Source organism: Pongo abelii, chromosome 12 (assembly GCF_028885655.2).
Source record: "Pongo abelii isolate AG06213 chromosome 12, NHGRI_mPonAbe1-v2.0_pri, whole genome shotgun sequence".
Taxonomy (NCBI): domain Eukaryota; kingdom Metazoa; phylum Chordata; class Mammalia; order Primates; family Hominidae; genus Pongo; species Pongo abelii.
Window position 1 is genome coordinate 131,651,981 of NC_071997.2, and position 21,751 is coordinate 131,673,731.

A 21,751-nucleotide genomic window follows, 5' to 3' on the forward strand; every position below is an offset into this window, starting at 1 on the left:
TCTATCTGTGCTTTTAAAAAGATTGTCCTGTTGGAAAAGATTTGGGGTAACCTGAATTTCGAAGAGTCACGTAGCCCGTCTTCTGCTACATCCCACCCAGACTCACACAGTTTCATAGAGAAAAAAATGACATAGTAGGGATAGTGTGTAGGATACATGTATAAGGTCAGTTATATTTATTCTATCCCGTGTTCATACCCAAACTCCCATATGTACACTCTGTTTGTATTAATACTGAGAAAATTAAGAGTATTGACTCTGAGTTTTAAGATTAAAAACACAAAAAACCCATTATAATATAATCCAGTTTATGGAAATTCTGCTAAGGTGGTAAAATTACTGTGCACTTTGTACAGATTGTCCAGAGGGGTATACAGCAGGACAGCTTCCTGCCTGCTCTATGAAAACCCTAGTTCCTGACATGTGTTGTGGAGTTGTGTTTTAAAGGAAGCACCTGATACAAAACTGACTGCCTGCTGGGAATCACTGTGTCAGTGTCCTTCTTGAAACATGGCTCCCAGAACAAAAGTCCACGTTTCCTGTGTAAACTGACCGGTTCTGGGTGCATGTCGAGGGGCATGCCATTGTCTGCTCATCTTCCTTCACAGTGAGCACCAGAATGACATTGGCGTTTTCAGCAGCTGTGTGCCGTGGCTTATCCCAGCCTGTGAGCTGCCCATCCACCCAAGCTGCCCATTCACCCAAGCTGCCCATCCACCCAAGGTGCCCACCCACCCAAGCTGCCCATCCACCCAAGGTGCCCATCCACCCAAGCTGCCCATCCACCCAAGCTGCCCATCCACCCAAGCTGCCCATCCACCCAAGGTGCCCATCCACCCAAGGTGCCCATCCACCCAAGCTGCTCATTCATCCAAGCTGCCCATCCACCCAAGCTGCCCATCCACCCAAGCTGCCCATCCACCCAAGCTGCTCATTCATCCAAGCTGTCCATCCACCCAAGCTGCCCATCCACCCAAGACGCCCATCCACCCAAGACCATGGCTACAGCACCTGTCACAGTGCCTGGTCCCGGGGTTAATGCTCTACAAATACTTGTTGAATGGATCAAAAACACTTTCATCTAAATGTTCCACATGCTTCTCCCAACAGCTACTGTTTGGGAAACTGGGCTCCCCTTGATTCTTTTCTTTTTTAAAATTCAATGATAGTACTTTCTTCTCTAAAACATTGATTGTGTTAGTTTATCCCAGGGTTTTAACCTGTTAAGGGCTTTACAAAGTGTTGATTCTGTATTTCAGCATATCCCACCTCCCCATCTCTGACTTAGCCATGCTCCTGACGATGTGCCAGGCATGTCTTCATTTTCCACCGTAACCTGCATTTTCTGTGTGTACTTCTCCAGCTTGCTGACAGGGTGTGCTTGCAAGCGCTTCACTGAAATGAGGAACATATGTGTCTAACTCCGCTTCTATTAGGGCCTTTTTCACGGATAGAAAGTGCCTTTCCTTAGGGAAATGGTGCTGCCTGTGAATGCTTCCTGCTGCTTTTCTAGCATGTGTGCACGGATTCCATTCATAACTTCAGGAGGCACCTGGTTGCATGGATAACGACACCCTTAGAGATGGCAGGCACCGGCTCAAATCTCAAAACCCGCTTTTCCTGGTTTGCTGAGAACTTCCTCCCAGATTTCTCATCTGATGCCCATAATGAGGTTGTGAGGGAGTGGGGAACAGGGATTGTGACTTTCTATTCCATATATGAGCAAAACAGTCAAACATGGTAAATTATTCACACGGGTTTAAACTTGCTTGTGGTCACCTCAGAAAGGACACAGAGTTCTCCCAACTCCTAAGCCAACAGTCTTCCAAGCCTCGGCTCCTCTGCTTTTGACAGCCGGTGTGCTGACAACCGTATTCAAAAGGCAGGTCAGAAACCTGCGGGGATTGTGGGCGTTGGGGGAGGGGTTATGTACCCTCCACCTGTCTATCTCTTGTCCCAAACACTGAAAGCAGCAAACCAGAACAACATGGAAATTTTCTCCATCTTATATCTGTTTTGAAAAATCCTGTCCTAACTTTTATCTGTCTGAATGGACAATAATCAAATGGTCCCTCCACCAGCAAGGGCAGGGCAGGATTCGTGGTTATACATTTATGAGTCTGTCAGCAAATCAGAGGAGCTGAACATCAGTTCCCAAGAACTATGGGCCCGGAGGGGTAAACTAGCTTTCCGGCTAACTTCCAGGATTCCTCTGGCACTGCTGTGATACGTGGGGAGTCCTGGAGGAAGAAAACAGTCAAGAAACACATGAAAATAGGCTGAGAATGCAAACAACGGGTCATGGGCGGTATCAGTGATTGGACGATTGTTACAAGGCATTTGCTGATCGCTGTCTCATATTCAAACACACTGAGTTCGACTTAACACTGAAAGTAAGATTTGGAGAAACTTGTTTATATGCTGAGAATGTTTTATTTTTCTGTAATCAAATTGTTTAGAGCTTTTCTCCTTTGAAAACTAAAATGTTCTTGAAGGTCACTAAAACTCAGACCATAAAATGAGAAAAATAAAGTTCACGTGAGTCATTTAAAAATATGGTTCTTAATGTTCAGAACTACTTGGTGTAAGTCTCATTCTCAATAAAATTGGACCTCATTGTGTAAACTATCTTCTGTCACAAACCACTGCTAGGTTAATTTCTGTCTCTCTTTTCCACAGAGCCTATCCTTCTGCAGAATAACCTCTGGGCTTTGCAAATCCAGTTCTGCTCTTGAAAACTCTGTTTGTACCCTGTGGCTGGAGACTCTAACTTTGAGCTGCAATTGTGTCTCACCTGATCTTCTCTAGAGGTTTCTTTGCTTTTCCTCCTGCCAGAGTTTAGCCATTTTTCCTGGCTTAGCGTTGTGAAAACCCCACGTGCTTTGTATGAGCAGAGCCTGCATTCAAGACACACATCCGAGTTAAAGACATACTCGGTGCGTGGTTCCCCATTAAAAAAAAAGACATCATGTTTGTAATTTCATTTCCTTGCCTTTTGGGATTCTGAGCATTTTCCAGTCCTCCTTCTAAAAGATGTAAAGAAAACTTCTGGATGAATATTCATACAGCAACATCACTAACGAGAATTATCTATTCAGAATACTATCCTGTCAAATGCCCACATACTGGAAATTAAATCAGTTTCAAAAACATTTTCTGTTTTTGGTGTTCAAATGGGATATGGAATGCACAGACATGGAGCAGAAGGAAAATGGATCCATGTTTGTAAGATAATGGCTACTGTTTTCCAAGGAGGGGCAAAGACATAAATCCGCCCCCCAGGAAGACTCCCCAGGTCGGCGTGGCTGCTATGGGTTCTGAGGGTCCCCTGCTCAGTGAGGGAGTCAGGCCCTGTGGTGTGAGGACTCCCGGGCGGGCGGCAGAAGGCCTGGGCTCCTGGCCAGCTCCAGGGCTGCAGACACCTTGTTGGGCCCCTTGACCCTCTGCTTCTGTACCTGGAAATGGGAGCCAAAGGGCCGGAGCCTGCACCCCAGGTGAGGTGGTGAGCTGGTGACTTCTCAGTAGATGTTAGGTATGGAGATCTGCAGGTGACCCCATTACCTTCTGATTAAAACCCAAAGCTAAGGAGATCTTAGAATCAACTACGTGTCTCAAATAAAAATAAAACAATTTCTGACCTGGGCCCCACCTCGCAAGGGCCTGGTCGAAGGAGATACTGAGGCCACTTGAGGAGTCTCGGTTTTAAAGGGGTGCGATCAGGAAGGGCTGTCTCCCCCATGGGCCAGGTGCCATCAATCATGAAGGACTGTCTCCCCCCCATGGGCCAGGTGCCATCAATCATGAAAGACTGTCTCCCCCATGGGCCAGGTGCCATCAATCATGAAGGACTGTCTCCCCCATGGGCCAGGTGCCATCAATCATGAAGGACTGTCTCCCCCATGGGCCAGGTGCCATCAGTCATGAAGGACTGTCTCCCCCATGGGCCAGGTGTCATCAGTCATGAAGGACTGTCTCCCCCATGGGCCAGGTGCCATCAGTCATGAAGGACTGTCTCCCCCATGGGCCAGGTGTCATCATGACGGGCCATCTCCCTGATACACTGTCAGGAAGAGGGAGGCTGGTGCCCGGCGTGTGGCCTCACTGCCCTGCCTGGGCGTCTTTACAGCCTTGTATGTGGCCACCCACGGGGATCCAGTTGACGTGAAGGGGAAGGCCTGTGGGAATGGGGTCATTTGTCTCATTTTTACAAAAAAAATACTTTTACTGTTTTTAAATTTTAAAAAATAGTGCATTTTTTGGAAAGAATTGTATATCCATACAAACATAAAAATAAACTTTAGTATCAAATCTTCCTGGGAAAATCTTATTTTTTTCATTATTATACAGTAAAGGTTTATTTTCTAAAATTTTTTTTTTACAAAAACAAAAATCTTCCCAGTTTCTTCCCTCCTTGGTGCAGAAGAACACATTCTATTTTTGGGCGGGTTTAGGCTTTTTGGCAAAAGGAAAGGAAATGGGCATCTGTTCATTTTGCAGATCAAAATATCCACACTGGAAGGGGAACTGGTGAAAGGAAAATGTCTACCTTTACCTTTTTCGGGTTTTATATATTTTGTACAATTCTAACTCCTATTGCTATTAGTATTAATAGGAAGTTTGAATTAAAGCCAGAGAATGAACACTGAGACGGAAAAATACTGTCTGATGCCCCAAGAACAACATTCATGGGGTAGAATATTATTTTAAATTCACTTGAAATACTCTGTTCCCTGCTGGAGTCTTCCACAGAAGCCATCAAAACGTCCATAGCACATGCAATATTTATTATATAGAGATGTACATCTTCTAAAAAGGGTATACTTTCAAACACATAAAACTATTGGTTGTAAATATTTGGTATATTAAAATATTTCCCTCTTCCTAATGTCAGATAGACAAGGGGTGGGTGCAATGTGGGGAGCTATGGATTTTTGCTGAGATCTTCATCACCTCATGAAATGGAACATGGAACCTTTAGCATCTGCACTTTTTTTTTTTTTTCTTTTTTGAGACAGAGTCTTGCTCTGTTGCCCAGGCTGGTGTGCAGTGGTGCAATCTCAGCTCAGCGCAATCTCCACCCTCCAGGTACAAGCAATTCTTCTGCTTCAGCCTCCTGAGTAGCTGGGATTACAGGTGTCCGCCACCATGCCCAGTTAATTTTTGTATTCTTAGTACAGACAGGGTTTTGCCATGTTGGCCAGGCTGCTCTTGAACCCCTGACCTCAAGTGATCCACCCGCTTCAACTTCCCAAAGTGCTAGGATTACATGCATGAGCCACCAGGCCTGGCCCACATTTTCTTTTCAATAGAACTGCAGGAGAAGGCATCTGTTTCTTACTTTCCTATACTTTATAGATTGATGGTTTTATGTTCATCCTTTATTTGAAGGTTTGTCAAGCAAGTGCCTAATCCTTATTTTTCTACCTAGAGTCTGTATCTCTAAAAAAAAAAATTCAAGCAACTTCAGTCAATTGCCATTAATAACAAAAATGTAGAGTATCCCTACTTAGAAGTCATAAACAATATGAGAAACAAGGAAACCAAACTGCATGCTAATATTTGATGAATTAGGAAAATAATTAAAATTCATTTATATGTTATTCAATGTGTGATAAATTTATAAGCATGAAGATTGATATGTAATAAGATTATAATACTAAGATTAAGTAATTAAAGTTGATTTCCTTGCCCCACATATTTTGACCAATCCCTGTTTCTCAAATAATCCTGTCACTCTGATCCCCACGGGAGGAAAAAGGAAATGACAGCCCACTGCAAAGGAGACCCTTTCCTTCCTGAGGAGAAATGTGGCACTTGCTCAGAATTTTCGATGACATATTTTATAAAAATAAATCTGGGTTTTGCCAACGTGGGAAGTGGCATGTGCAATGTCCACATGGTTCTCATGCTGCTGGGATGCAGGCTAGGGGCGTGAACTGAGTCAGGTGGACTGGAATCTGAGCCACAGACTTCTGTGGGGGATGCTGGTGCTCCTCGTTGCGGGGAGACTCATGGGAAGAGGGGACCAGGCATCCCCCATGTCAGATTTAACAAGGAGGATCCGTCTTTGGAAACTAGTGACATGTTTTATTGGTATCACAACTATAGGCTCATTATAAAACAACACAAAGTTGCAATATTGTGCAGGAAAGAATCATTTCTTACGAAAATAATTTAATTTTTCAGCACTCAACAGAAACAACCTTTAGCTGCTGTACATGTATTTTCTGGCAAGACTCTGACTGTCCATGAAGCCGGGGTCCACGGAGGCCACCTTGGCTGCTATGAAGGAGTGGATGCAGTGCAGGACAGCCGTCAGGTCCTGGAACTCAAGTTCCTGGAGGAAAAAATCAGATCAAGTGTTTATTATAATTGTTGGAAGAACACGTTATGAAAATATTTAACAAAGTTTGGACCTTGTGAACTCCAAGAAAGTCCCTCCAAAAAACTAATAATACACAGGAAATACGTATGGTTTAAAGTAAAAGGCAGAGTAACATGATCCAAATTGGTTATAAACATGAATATACCGGGTATTTTTTATTACAACGCTGAGAATATAACTTACTTGTTTTCTCGCACCTAATGGGGGCTAATACGCACTTCCTTTACGTTGCATCTTCAGTGATGGGTCTTGATTAAGTCAGACCTGGTAATTGATTAAGTCAGACCTGGTAATTGATTAAGGCCAGGACTCAGTCTTCCCCACCTGCCCAGCACCTGTGGTGATTCTGTGACCTGGATCCCGTCGCGGCAGACCCCTGTGCTGTGTGAGTTGGAAGAACTAGCCATTGTGTCTCAGGCTGCCCTGCCTGCTGTGTGGGTGCGTGTGGGCTTCACGCCAAGGCTGTGCTTGGGAGGAACAGCGCCTGCTGTGTGGTGCAGAATAGGCGGTGTGCACAGCACGGTGGGAAGCGAGGAGGGGCCTTGTTCACCCACCCTGTTCCCATGGCTACTGGAGAGCAGGAAAGGGTGCCCCAGGGAGAGTTTCTTAGAGAGACGGTTATACCCCTCCCCCTCCCCCCAATAAAAAAAACTGAAACAAACTCCTGGATCCTTACCTCTGCGTGTTACAGACACTAAATGTCCTGTAAAAGCAAAAATGACCCACAAAAGGTTCATCTTTTCTCCACAAACTGCCCCACATAAAGTCCCCGTGTCAAATCAACAGAAAAGTCCACAGTGAACCCCAAAGCTGACACAGAAGTTAAAGAAACTGTTTTTAGAAGTTATTCAGTTACTGGGGAAAAATCATCTTCCTGTTTTTTGATGGTGAAATACGAATCTTGCTGTCCTGCCACCCCCATTCTATTAGTAGAAAAGAAGGTCTAAGTGCATTCTTCTAATGTTGTCTCTCTTCTTTGTTCGCATAACAAAATTAAATAAAATGAAGAAAACAAAATTTCTTTTAAGGTGACTGCTAATTGATTGACATCCTATTTGTTAAATCTCACCAAAATTCTAGCATATTCTAAACTGCTGAGATGACACCAGAAAGAAAGATAAATCATTTTCAAGAAGAACAGCAACGCTAAGGCCTGTCAGTTCCACAGACATGCTCCTTTAAGCTCTCAAAAGGCAAGATCTTGGTCATTTTCATTCCATGGCAGAATGAGGGGGTGGAGAATGGGGCCCCAGGCAGGATTGGAGTCACACATCACCGGGTAAAGCTCTCCCTCCCCAATAACACCCATCTCAGCTTTTCAGAGCCGCTTTTCTTTATAACTCAAAGACGTGACATCTCAAAAATGACTTCAAACTTCCCTGACAGCATGAAGTCCCCTCAGCCTCTTCCTGGTCCTCTCTGCATGCCTTTCTTTTAGAAACTGCTCCTCTCTTGCAATATGTATAGGACCCAGGTGAACCAGCCAGAGCCCAGTGGCAGCTTGGTATAGATGACAGGGAGAGGGAGGCCAACATGCCTACTTTGGTGTGACCAGCTGTGAGAAGTGAATACCTGAAGCTTGTTCCAATACCACTAATGCCAAATGGAGAGCCAGCGAGCCAGCCTGCCGGAAGAGGAATTCAACACAGAGGAACACCCCACGTGGGGACACACAAAGAACATTGGGGGATGTTGGGTACCAATATGCTGGGAGCTGTCCCCAGCCTCCTAGCGACTGCAACCAAAGGCTTCACTTTTCCTTTATTTCAATTTGAATTAAGTTCCTTCCTTTGCATGTGAATGAATCTTAACATTGACAGCTACAACACTAACTATTTTGATCATTTCAAATTGTGATGAGCAAAATGTTCAAGATGTTGAGGTGTATTCTCCTGCCAAAGCTTCATAGTCTTTAGGTAGTCTCATAAAAGGTCATTACATTTGGTAACCAGTATCCCTCACTCTGGTCGTGAGTGGAACCCAGGGCCTGCCCAGCCCTTGTGTTACACTTTAATTCAAGCTGGATTCACCAGTCATACCCAAAGCGTGAGACTGTACTCAAAATCTTTTATTCATTTTGACTTATCCCTGTTAGAGGAAAAAAAAAACCAAATAGCTTTCTAGAAGAAACACAAGGTTCTTGTAAACTTAGCACATATTGTAATTCAATGTATGTATGTGTTTCCAAATAGTAATTACTGAGCTTTAAAGGGACTTTTGGAGAAAAAGAGCCATAATGACCCTATCATTCATGCTTCAGGGTTTTGGGTTAATTTTATTTTTTTCGAGACAGAATCTCGCTCTGTTGCCCAGGCTGGAGTGCAATGGCACAATCTCGGCTCACTGCAAGCTCCGCCTCCCAGGTTCACGCCATTCTCCTGCCTCAGCCTCCTGAGTAGCTGGGACTATAGGTGCCTGCCACCATGCTCAGCTAATTTTTTTTTTTTTTTTTTGTATTTTTAGTAGAGACGGGGTTTCCCCATGTTAGCCAGGATGGTCTCGATCTCCTGACCTCGTGATCCGCCCATCTCGGCTTCCCGAGTAGCTGGGACTACAGGCACCCGCCACCATGCCAAGCTAATTTTTTTTTGTATTTTTAGTAGAGACAGGGTTTCACGTGTTAGCCAGGATGGTCTCGATCTCCTGACCTCATGATCCACCTGTACCGGCCTCCCAAAGTGCTGGGATTACAGGCGTGAGCCACTGTGCCCGGCCAGGGTTTTGGTTTTATACATAGAAATTGAAAACTGCTTTACAAGTTCCCAAGACGTATCCAATAATAGCACAATGCACAGAAATAAGAAGCCAAACAGCTACCAGTAATAATGCACACATTCAAAACAACATCAATAATTTTTGGTATCATAAGTTGAAGTTACACTGCATAATCTTTGAAAGTACTAGCAATGGCTGGGCATGGTGCATCACGCCTGTAATCCCAGCACTTTGGGAGGCCAAGGTAGATGGATCACCTGAGGTCAGGAGTTTGACACCAGCCTGGCCAACATGGTGAAATGCCGTCCCTACCAAAAAAAAAAAAAAAAAAAATACAAAAAATTAGCCGGGCGTGGTGGCAGGTGCTTGTAATCACAGCTACTTGGGAGGCTGAGGCACAAGAATCACTTGAACCCAGGAGGCGGAGGTTGCAGTGAGCCGAGATTGTGCCATTGCACTCTAGCCTGGGCAACAAGAGTGAAACTCTGTCTCAAAAACAAGGGGAAAAAAAGGAAGTACTAGCTAGCAGTGAAATTGGTCACACCACTAAATTCCACACTAAAACTCAATGAGTAGTATTGAAAGCCAGGAATGAAATTAAAGCTTATGAAACAATACTCAGTCTATTATGTCATGATCCAGATACTGAATAAACAGGCATCCTGTGGGCATTTCACTGAACATCTTCAATTCAGCCAAAAGCTGAGTCATGATATCTCTGGCCTGGTTAATTTTCTAACCAAGTATTACCAGCAAGGCTATCTTGAATTATAAATTTGTAACTAGAGCTGATCGAAATCACATTTTGACATTTTGTTTGAACAAAATACTTGCGTTGAGTTCTAAGCCGGGGACACCCTGTATGGATCCCTCCCTGCACTCCTTGCCCATGTTCACATGTCAGTCATGGGCTGATGTGTTTCCACCTGCAGAGGAAGGGGTGCCTGCTGGTTCTCTGTGCAGGAAACAGTGTGGAATGAACAGTCCAATATGTTGGGTTAGGGAGTTTCAGCCTAATACAATGACAGAGAGAGGCTCTCCCAAAGTTTATTTGGGACTATGTAGGCAATTGCAAGCTGGGACATATGTGCTATAAGAGATTATAGGGATATTCAAAGAGGCTGGGATTCAGGGAAACTTAAAGGCAAAGTGAGGAGGTTACAGAAGTTGTTTTTTAACCGTTATCCTTGGCTACAAGGATCAATAGCAAGGGGAGCTTGCGTCGTCACAGAAGGCTTGTCTTTGCACAAGGCTGCAGTGGTCTTTGTGCAGCTTGTGGTGTTGCCAGGGTCTGTTGTGGTACTTTTTGTTATCAGGTAAATATTCGTGGTTCCTCTTTCATGGGGAGGAGTCCATTTTGTGAGGGTTTCACAGGAGTCATTCCATCTCAGCGTCGGTGACTTTCACAGAAGTTCTACTGAAATGCTCAGCGTCAGTGACTTTCATGGAAGTTCTACTGAAATGCTCAGCGTTGGTGACCTTCGTGGAAGTTCTACTGAAATGCTCAGTGTCAGTGACTTTCACGAAGTTCTACTGAAATGCTCAGCATTGGTGACTTTCATGGAAGTTCTACTGAAATGCTCAGCATTGGTGACCTTCGTGTAAGTTCTACTGAAATGCTCAGTGTCGGTGACTTTCACGGAAGTTCTACTGAAATGCTCAGCATTGGTGACTTTCAGGGAAGTTCTACTGAAATGTTCAGCATCGGTGACTTTCACGGAAGTTCTACTGAAATGCTCAGCATCGGTGACTTTCACGGAAGTTCTACTGAAATGCTCAGCGTCGGTGACTTTCATGGAAGTTCTACTGAAATGCTCAGCATTGGTGACTTTCATGGAAGTTCTACTGAAATGCTCAGCATCGGTGACTTTCATGGTAGTTCTACTGAAATGCCCAGTGTTGGTGACCTTTGTGGAAGTTCTACTGAAATGCTCAGCGTCAGTGACTTTCATGGAAGTTCTACTGAAATGCTCAGCGTCAGTGACTTTCATGGAAGTTCTACTAAAATGCTCAGCGTTGGTGACCTTTGTGGAAGTTCTGCTGAAATGCTCAGCATCGGTGACTTTCATGGACATTCCACTGAATTGCTCAGCATCAGTGACTTTCATGGAAGTTCTACTGAAATGCTCAGCATCGGTGACTTTCACAGAAGTTCTACTGAAATGCTCAGCGTCGGTGACCTTCATGGAAGTTCTACTGAAATGTGATGGTATCAACACAGCAGCATTTCCCAAAATGTGTTTGATATTAATAAGTTATATTTTTTAAACACTGTTTGCATAGATTTGGAGAAAAGTAGACTGAAGAAGGCGGGATACTTTTGCTATTGTGGAACTTCTCAGCCACCTCACTGTGTTAATTGCACTGTCTACCTCCAAGAGTGATTTGCCATGCTTTGGTTTTCAAAATTCTGTGAGTTTTTTTTTTAAATGGGGCAACTTGATGATCATTTATTAAATTCCATGAGAATTTCGTGCTACACACTCAATGGGACAAATCATTATAATGTAAATTTTCTTACTGTTGGTGGAGAATGATGCAATCATAATGTCACAGGCTGTTACAAATAAAAGATGTTTACACATTTATTTAAAGCTTCACGTTGGCCCCCACAGATGGGACAATGGAATCTGAATCCAATGGCTGAGGTACAGAAGGCAAAGCTAGAAAAAGCACTGAGGCTTGAACCAAAGGCCCCAAGGACCCAGTTTACTGCTGAGGGCTGTGTCTGAGCTAACTGAGTTGATGGACGTTAGTGGAATGGAAGAGACAGCGCTGGGGACTGCATCAGCTTTGAATATTCCATAAGGTCACAGCCTGTGGGTGGGATCTCCAAAAGAACTCTCTTAAGACAGAAAACCACTGGGACACACAGGTGATTGGAATTGTTATGCAGAATCAGGCTCCAATGGCAGGCCACGCAGACACTGCTCTCTTATTTAGAGACACCATCTCTACAAATATTGAAAGAAAAATCACTCATCCCCTTCCTGAGTGAAGGGTTTGCTCATCTGTGTATGATGCTGGATGTGGGGGGAGGTGAAATCAGACACCATATGTTTGCTGCTTCTGTCTGAGTGAGAAGGAAAGAAAATCCCCTAGGGACAGAATTTTTTATTTTTTTTTATTTATTTTTTTTTAAGAAAAGGAAATTAAAAACACTAGAGTAGCCTCTTTTAGTCACACAAATATAAGGGAAATAGAAAAGGCAAGGAGCTTCCCCTCACTTGTTGCAGCAGGTGCCAGTGCATAAAGAGTCCAATAACCTTCTGGAAATAAAAATATCTTGATCCTTTTGAACCTCCACCCCATACCTTCCTTCTAAGCTGTGCTGCTGAAAGGAACACACCCCAGAGGGAGCTCTCCTGAACAGGCTGGGCTGGTGATCCAGGCTTCATACAAGATCCTCCATCCTGAGGGCAGAGGGAGGCATGCTTCCAAAGCTGCTGTGGCTAGAGCTTTCTGGCACAGGTGAGCTCAGAGCACAAGGGCAAAGCCTCCAGATGCTGGGAAAGCCAAGAAAACAGACTGTCCCCCAGAGGCTGCAGGAGAAAGCAGCCAACACCTTGATTTTAGCCCTAAGAGACAAGTTCTTAGAGAACTGTAAGAGGATAAATGTGTGTCTCTAGTCTACTATATTTGTGTTAATTTGTTAAGCATCGATAGAAAATGAATACAGATAACTTCTTTCAATAATTTAATGTACTTTTTTTTTCTATGGGAAAAATGGGATAGAATTTGTTCTGTGCCCATAAATGTAAAGAAATGAAGATAAATAACCATTCTTGGTTGAATAAATTGAGCTTTAGTTTCCTCTTTTGCTTGTTTTTGGTAATATTGTTAAATGGAAAGAAGATATGGACAAAGTAAAATGCTTCTCAATGTTACTACAGAAAGGCAGCATTCTAATGAAAGAGAAAAAACATGCAAAGAAATAAAATAAAGATTAGTTTATAGAAGCACATAATCAAAAATGACAATGGGTTTATTGGTGGACTAGAACCTAAATAGAAGTTCACAATTTAAGGATACTGATGTTGTGTAAAAGCGGTCATCTTTCCCAGCATGTAAAAAGCCATCATATGTGCTGACAAGTAATATTATTTTTGAGTCTCAGCTTCTCTATCCACAGAAATTAGAGTGGTAAAATAGACAACAACAAAAGTATTGAGACTCAACTATATGTTGTGTACAAGAGACTCGCTTTAGATTTCAAGACACACATAGGCCAAAAGTGAAGAGATGGAATAAAACATCCCATGCAAACAAAAGGGCAGGGTGGCTGTACTTAGACAAAATAGACTTTAAGTTAGAAATTGTTACAAGAGACAAAGAAAAATATTTTATAATGAAAACAGAAACAATCCACCAGGAAGACAGAACAACTGTAAATAAATATGCACCCAACATCAGAACACCTAAATAAAGGTTGAGCATCCCTAACCAAAAAATCTGAAATCTGAAATGCTTCAAGATCTAAATCGTTTTGAGCACTGATATGACACCTCAAGTAGAAAACTCCACACCTGACACCTTTGATTTCTGATAGTTCGGTGAACACAAACTATGTTTCATATACAAAATTTTAAAAATACTATATAAAATTATCTTCAGGCAATGTGTATTTGGTATATATGAAACAAATATATTTTGTGTTTAGATTTGGGTCCCATCTCCAAGATATGTCATTATGGATATACAAATATTCAAAAATCAAAAAAAAATCTGAAAATGAAATACTTCTGTTCCAAAGCATTTGGGATAAGGGATATTCAACCTGTATATGAAACAAACATTGACAAAACTGAAGGTAGAAGTAGACAACAACACAACAATAGGAGCAGAGTTCAGTATCACCCTTTTAATAAGGATTAGATCAACCAGATAGAAGAACAACGAGAAAACAAGTTTGAACAACACTATAGACTGAACAGATATACAGAACATTCCATCTAACAGCAGCAGAAAACACAAGCTTCTCAAATGTGTACAGGAGCATCCTCCAGGATAGGCCATAGACTTCAAGCCGCATATTAACAAATATAAGATTGACATCATACACATACATCAACTACAAAAGCATGAAGCTAGAAATCAATAGCAGAAGGAAAATTTGAAAAATCACAAAAATGTGGAAATTAAACAACACACTCTTGGGGAACCAATGGATCAAAAAAGAAATCAAGAGGGATACTAGAAAATATCTTGAGACAAACCAAAACAAAAACATAGCATAAATAAATTTGTGGGATGCAGCAAAAACAGTGCCAAGAGGGAAGTTTATGGTGGTAAACACCTATGTTGAAAAAGATTTCAAATAAACCAAATAACTTTATGCCTTAAGAAACTAGATAAGAAGATCAAACTAAGGTCAAAGTTAGCACAAAAAAAATAAAGATTGGAGCAGAACTAAATGAAAGAGAGAACATAAAAACAATAGCAAAACTCAATAAAACTAAGAGTTGGTTTTTGAAAAGATCAACAATATTTAGCTAGACTAATGTTATGGACTGAATGTTTTGTTCACCCAAAGTTCATATGCTGATGTCCTAAACTACAATAAAATCATACTTGGAGTAAGACCTTTGGGAGATAATTAGATTTAGATGAGGGCATGAGGATGGGGTCCCCTTTTGGAATTAGAGTCTTTGTAAGTAGAGGAAAGGAGACCTGAGTGCTCACTCTCTCTGTATGTGAGGACACAGAAAAAAAGTGAACATCTGCAATAGAGAAAGAAATCCATCCTCAGGAACTGAATCTACCAGCACCTTCATCTTTGATTTCACAGTGTCAAAAAATATAAGAAATAAATGTCTGTTGTTTACACCATGCAACACATGGTATTTTATTTAAAATAGAAGTTCAAGCTCACTAATATAACTAAGAAAAAAATAGAGAAAACTCAAAATCAGAAATGAGAGAAGACATACATGATGCCACAGAAGAAAAAAACAATTAAGAGACTACTGTGAACAATTATATACCAACAAATTAGACAAGCTAGAAAAAAATGGATAAATTCCTAGAAACATACAACCTACCAGTCAATTGTGAAGAAACTGACAATCTAAGCATACCACTAACCAGGAAGGAGAGTGAATCAGTAATCAAAAACATTCCAACAAAAGAAAAATGAGGAAGAGATGGCTCCACTGGGGAATTCTACCAAACATTAAAGAAAAATTAACACCAATCTTTGTCAAATTCTTTCAAAAATTGAAGAGGATAGAACACTTCCAAACTCATTATGTAAGGCAACAATTACCCTTATAATAAAGCAATCAAAGGCAATACTAGTCAACTGAATTCAATAGCACATTAAAAGGATCATATACTACAAATATGTGGAATTTATCCCTGGGACATAGGGATAAAAATCACATGATTTTAAGACTCATGAAACACATTCAACGAAACTCAGCAGTCTTTCATTATAAAAGTAATAAAAAGTAGGAATAGAAGAAAATTACCTGAATGTAGCAAAGGCCCTATGTCAAAAGTCCATGACTAACATCATACTCTATGGGGAGAGGCTGAAATCTTTTTCTCTAAGATTATGCCCACTTTTGCCCCTTCTATTCAACACAGTCCTAGACATCCTAGCCAGAGGAACTGGTCAAGAAAAGAAATAAAGGACATTCAAATTGGAAAATGAAGACATAAAACTATCTCTGTAGAAACATAATCTTATATGTAGATAACCCTAAAGATTCCACTAAAAAGTTAGAAATAATAAACAAAATTCAGCAAAATTTCAGAAGACAAAATTGATACACACAAAAAAATTGCATTTCTACGCACTAACAACAGACAATCCAAAATAGACATTAAGAAAAAAAAAACCCACTTACAATAGCATCAAAACAAGTAAAATACTTAAGAATAAACTTAACCAAGGAGGCAAAAAGACTCGTACACTGAAAACTATAATGCACTGTTCCAAGAAATTAAAGACACAAGTAAATAAAAAAATACCATGTTAATGAATTGTAAATCTTAATATTGTTAAAATGTGTATACTACCCAAAGTGATCTATAGATTCAATGCAATATCCATCAAAATCTCAATGGCATTTTTACAGACATAGAAAAAATCCTAAAATTTATATGAAACCACAAAAAATCCTGAATAGCCAGGGCAATGTTGAGAAAGAACAAAGTTGGAGGCATCTCACTTCCTTACTCTAAAACATATTACAAAGCCACAGTAATCAATGGTATGGTACTAAAGACAGACATATAAACCAATGGAACAGAATAGAGAGCCCAGAAAAATACTTTACCTACATTGTCAGGTGATCTTCCACAAAGGGCTAACGCTACACGGTGGGGAAAGGTCAGTCTCTTCAACAAATAGTGCTGTGAAAACTGGATATTCAGAAGCGAATGAATAAAATTGGACCTTTATCTTACACCATACAGAAAAATCAACTCAAAATAGATTAAAGACTTAAACATAAGACCTGAAACTATAAAATTCCTAGAAGAAAACAGGGGAAAAGATTCATCATATTGATCTTGGCACTGATTTTCATGGATATGACACCATAACCACAGGCAACAAAAGCAAAAGTAGACATTTGGGACCACGTCAACTGAAAAGCTTCTGCACAACAGAAGAAACAATCAGAAGAGTGAAAATGCAACCTATGGTATAGGAGAAAATACCTACAAACCGTATCTAATCAGGGGTTAATGTCCAAAATGTATAAATAACTCCTATGACTCAATAGTAAAAAACAAACAACCTGATTTTCAAAATACGCAAGAGACTTGAATAGACATTTCTCTAAAAATGACATCCAAGTGGCCAGCAAACATGAAAAAGCATTCACATCACCAATCATTAGGGAAATGCAAATCAAAACCACACTGAGACACTACCTCACATCCATCAGGATGACTGCTGTAAAAACACACATCCACATAGAAAATACCATGTTGACAATGGTGTGAAGAAGCTGCAACCCTTGCACATTGTGGGTAGAAAGGTAAATTGGTGCAGCTACTATGAATAGTATAGGGGTTTCTCAAAAAAATTAAAAGGCAACCACGAGATGACTCAGCAATCCCTTCTCTAGGAATGCATCCAAGGAAAATGGAATCAGTATCTCCAAGAGAGACCTGCACTCCCCTGTTCATTACAGCACTACTCACAATAGCCAGGATAGGGAAACAGCCTAAACATCAGTCAACAGCAAGAATGGATAAAGAAGTATGGTGTATGCCTGTACGTTATTCAGCCTTAAAAAAGGATACCCTGTTATTGTTGACAGCAACATGGATGAAGCTGGAAGACATGGTGATAAGTGAAATAAGCCAGTCACAGCAGAACAAACACTGCATTATCTCCCTTATACACGGAATCTAACAGGGTCAATCTCTCAGAAGGGAGAGTAGCATGGGGCTGTCAGGGGCAGGAGCATGGGGCTGTCAGGGGCAGGAGCTGGGGACATGGGAGTTGCCGTTCCACGGGTGCAGTTTCGGTTATGTGAGATAAAGGGGTGCAGGGATCAGCTGCACAGCAACGTGGATGTAGTTAACACGGCTGAACTCTTCACCTAAATACTTAAGAGAGTAAATCTCATGTCATGTGCTTGTTACCACACATAAACAAATACGAAAACCAGAAAGATTACGTGATATCCCAGGTCACACAGTGAAAGGTATAAGTGGCACTAACGTTGAGAGATGAAGAATAAGAACCACCGTGTGAAATGTGTTGTAGGGCTTGGCCAGGGCCCTGCTCATGTTATTTTACTTAGTCTTGTAACAACACTGCATGCTGACGATACATTCCCTGTTTTACACATGAAGAAATCGAGGTCGCAGAAGCCTGAAGTCAAATCGACCTTGTGTGACACAGGAGGAACTTTCGCCCGGCTCTTAGACCCCATTGCCTGTGAAACGTCTACCCAGAGATATTTACCAACCCTGAAAAAATAAGATTTTAATCTGCTGTAAAGTCTCAAAGTATTCTCTTCTCACACGTCACTCCAGCCCATCGCGTTCGCAATGTGCGACACCCTTCAGGTGGAAACGATATCCACTTTACAGATGAGAACGCGGAGGCTCAGGGAACTCAGGCAGCCGGCTCTGCCTCGGAACAGCCAGTCCCTGAGCTCCAGCCTGGGGTCTTCCACTTCCCCCATGGAAACGTGTCCACTTTACAGATGAGAACGTGGAGGCTCAGGGAACTCAGGCAGCCGGCTCTGCCTCGGAACAGCCAGTCCCTGAGCTCCAGCCTGGGGTCTTCCACTTCCCCCATGGAAACGTGTCCACTTTACAGATGAGAACGTGGAGGCTCAGGGAACTCAGGCAGCCGGCTCTGCCTCGGAACAGCCAGTCCCTGAGCTCCAGCCTGGGGTCTTCCACTTCCCCCATGGAAACGTGTCCACTTTACAGATGATAACGTGGAGGCTCAGGGAACTCAGGCAGCCGGCTCTGCCTCGGAACAGCCAGTCCCTGAGCTCCAGCCTGGGGTCTTCCACTTCCCCCATGGAAACGTGTCCACTTTACAGATGAGAACGTGGAGGCTCAGGGAACTCAGGCAGCCGGCTCTGCCTCGGAACAGCCAGTCCCTGAGCTCCACCCTGGCGTTCTCCCACTTCCCCCACACCCAACTCCTACAGCCCTGTCATTTTCCTCTGCAATGTATCTGTCCTAATGCCTTAGATTTTTATAAAGTCTTTTAATATTTAATGGTGGCTGAAACAATGATTTTAAATATAACCCACATCTTGGCACAGTTTTCAACAGTTGAGTGCTTTAACACTCTGAATTTTTCCCTAATTAGGTAAAACTTTTAGGACGCCATGAGGCTCTATCCTGTGCTTGTCAAAATGTGAACGATGAGGTCACCCATCACCGGAGAAAACGTTTTTTCTTTCCCACTCTTTACGTGCAGGCATGCCCCATCTATCACCAGAGTGACACTTTCAATCAACATATAAATGCTAATATTACCCAATGTCCTCAATCAATCTCCTCCAGTGGAAATCACACCTCCTTACGGCATGGTCCATTTTTCCGTCTCAGTGCACAAACTGCTGGACATTTGTCACAAAGTGTCTGTGAGATGACTGGCCCCTCCGATGAGCAGCCATCCTGGGTTCTTAGTTTTCCCAATCATTACCTAATGGCCCTATGGGAAAGGGGGCAAAGGTGAAGTCAATCAGCATTGAAGAGAACCGTTTCCACTGGGCCACAGCAATCCGAACACAGGCTGCCTTTCACCGCAGGCCACTCCTCTGCCACTGACGGCCCCATAAATTCAAGGAGGTGGCTATGGGGACTTGGCCCTCAAAGCAAGACTTGAAAGAGATGGTTGTTCAATGCATGAATGAATACCTGGAATAAACGAGGATGCTTTGTAGTTTGCCTTAGAAAAAGCCCAAGAAGTATAGGATGAAATGCAACAATCACGAGGAACAGCCACACCCCGGAACTCAATTCCACACTTGCAGTGCTGCAGAGAGCCCAAGCCAGGGCCCCAGGCACTTCCTTATGTTTATACGATGAGGCTGGAGCCCTCACATATGAACACACCCTGGAGCTCAGGTCGTGCTCCTTCCGCCCACTGATTCTGTAGGCAGGAGGTGGTGTGCAGGTGACCTGGCTGTCCCAGGAGTGGAGGGGGCCTGATGTGCAGCCTCTGCTCACTGCTGAGGTGTATGTGCTCCCGCCACAGCCAGTTTCAAGCTCCCAGTGGTTTTGTATAATGGCTGGAAAATTTTCTGAAAATGCACCATGTGGATTTCTGGGTGGGTGTGAGCCAGACACAGCACAGGAGCACACCGGGCAACTGTGCAGCTCGGAGGTGATGTCTTTGTGAGGCAGGACCCCACTGAGCCCCCAGAACTGCTGTGGTGACTGAATGAGGTGGCTGATGAGAAGGGTAAGGTTTCTGGTACAACGTCAACATCCAACAGACATTGCTATTTTCACCAAACCATCTTTGTCAAATTAATAAGGCATCCTTCGCCTCAAAGCTAAGGTAAAATAAAATAAAATGTAGGTGGTACAGTCCTCATTTTTCAAATGAGAAAACAGAGATTTAAATAACCTGTGCAAGGTGACAAGGCCAATGTGTTGCAAGACTGGCACTTGAAGTAGAATCTGATCCTTAGCCCAATGGGACCAGCTGTTTCACTCACTGAAGATTTCAGAACCTTGACACTATGAGGTTGCCATATTACAAAACGCCCAAGAATAAACTCATAAGCTTTATGGGGAGTGGTCCTGCAGAGACAGCATTTCCTGGGAGGCTGTTGTACAGGCAGAATCTCAGGCTCCACCCTGACCTACTGAGTTTACACTCGCAGGGATGCTGAACTGTGTGCTCAAACCTGACATGGGGCCCAGCTGCTAGGAGGAGGCGTGCACAGGCCCAGCCTCAGCGTGCCCAGGAGCTCGGTGGGCAGAGGGGCCTGTATCCCAGTCCAAAGGAGCTCAGGGGGCAGAGGGGCCCACATCCCAGCCCAGGAGCTCAGTGGGCAGACGGGCCTGCATCCTAGTCCAAAGGAGCTCAGGAGGCAGAGGGGCTGGCATCCCAGTTGAAAAGAGCAGAGGGGAGGAGAGGAGAGGCCGGTACCCCAAACACAGTCAGGAAGCTAAAGGTGCCAGGAGGATTGAGCAGAAGATGGCTTTGGTTGTAACTTGTCATTTTCATTGCACCTTGGAGGAGTAAATGATTTTTACAGTTGGGCATGGTGTGGGTGGAGGAGGTTCCAGAAAAAGGCAGGAACCGAGGCACAAGTGTAGTGAGTTAGAAAGCGATGGTCACCCTGTGGGGCTGTGCAGGGACTGTCAGAGAGGGGACTTTGCTGGTTCCACTCTGCAGGGTCAGGGACCTCCTGGTCGGCTGGGAGACACCGAACCATGTCTATGGGGTGAGGACAGCTGTCCATCATGAGACATGAGGGAAAGACTGAGTACAGGACTTTCCCTCAGGAGGGGCTGCAGGAGTCCAGGGAGGGTGAGGGCATGCCAGAGAGCAGGTCAATGAGGAGGAAAGCGCCTCGTGGGCTGGCAGAGAGGGTGGGGTGAGCATTCTCCACCATGGGTGCTGGCGTTCCTGGAACAACCAGGTCAGAGACACTTCAGAGCAGTGGGATGAAGGCTTCAACGGTAAACAGTGTAAATGAGCAGGTGTTTTTCCCCCAGAATGGCAGAAACAGCTGGTGAGAGAGAAACAAACCCAGGCTGTTGAGCCTGGCTGGATGCGGCCGAGTGGGTAGATGAGAAGAGAGGGCTCCGTTCACATCCCATGTGCCTCCAATCTTGTTTGGAAGTTGTTGGGTCAAGTGCCCTCTTTTTTCTACCCATTCAGATTCATCGGGTTAGATTCAAAGATCTACCTTCCTTGGCAGTGTTCTCTGTAATCGTGACAGGTTACTCTGTGATTTACCTCCTGGGATACTTTCCTTGGTGTTTCTTTGACTCAGGTTTTTAAACCACCTTTTCCCCTTCAGCAAATAATGGAATTATATCTTCATAAATGTTATGTATACCCTCAGCATTATTATCTTGCCAGAAGGTTAAAAAACATCTGACTTGTGCAAACAACTCTGAATCTATCACTTTTGCCTCTTCCTGTGCCTCCAGAGACATATTTTAAAGATGAATCCCTGCTCTTTGGAAAGCTGTTTT

At 43.1% G+C, this 21,751-nt stretch overlaps 1 protein-coding gene across 3 annotated transcripts in view; it reads right to left on the reverse strand.

Annotated features, from left to right (window-relative positions):
- Positions 1-6,139: 6,139 nt before the first annotated feature.
- The window catches only part of SNTG2 (syntrophin gamma 2), a 417,829-nt gene continuing 402,217 nt past the window's right edge, over positions 6,140-21,751 (reverse strand). For all 3 annotated transcript variants that reach the window (XM_024242487.2, XM_063713807.1, XM_054548457.2), the window contains one exon: positions 6,140-6,337. In XM_024242487.2, the coding sequence (XP_024098255.2) occupies positions 6,206-6,337 (132 nt within the window). In that variant the 3' untranslated portion in view covers positions 6,140-6,205. The remainder of the gene's footprint in view (positions 6,338-21,751) is intronic.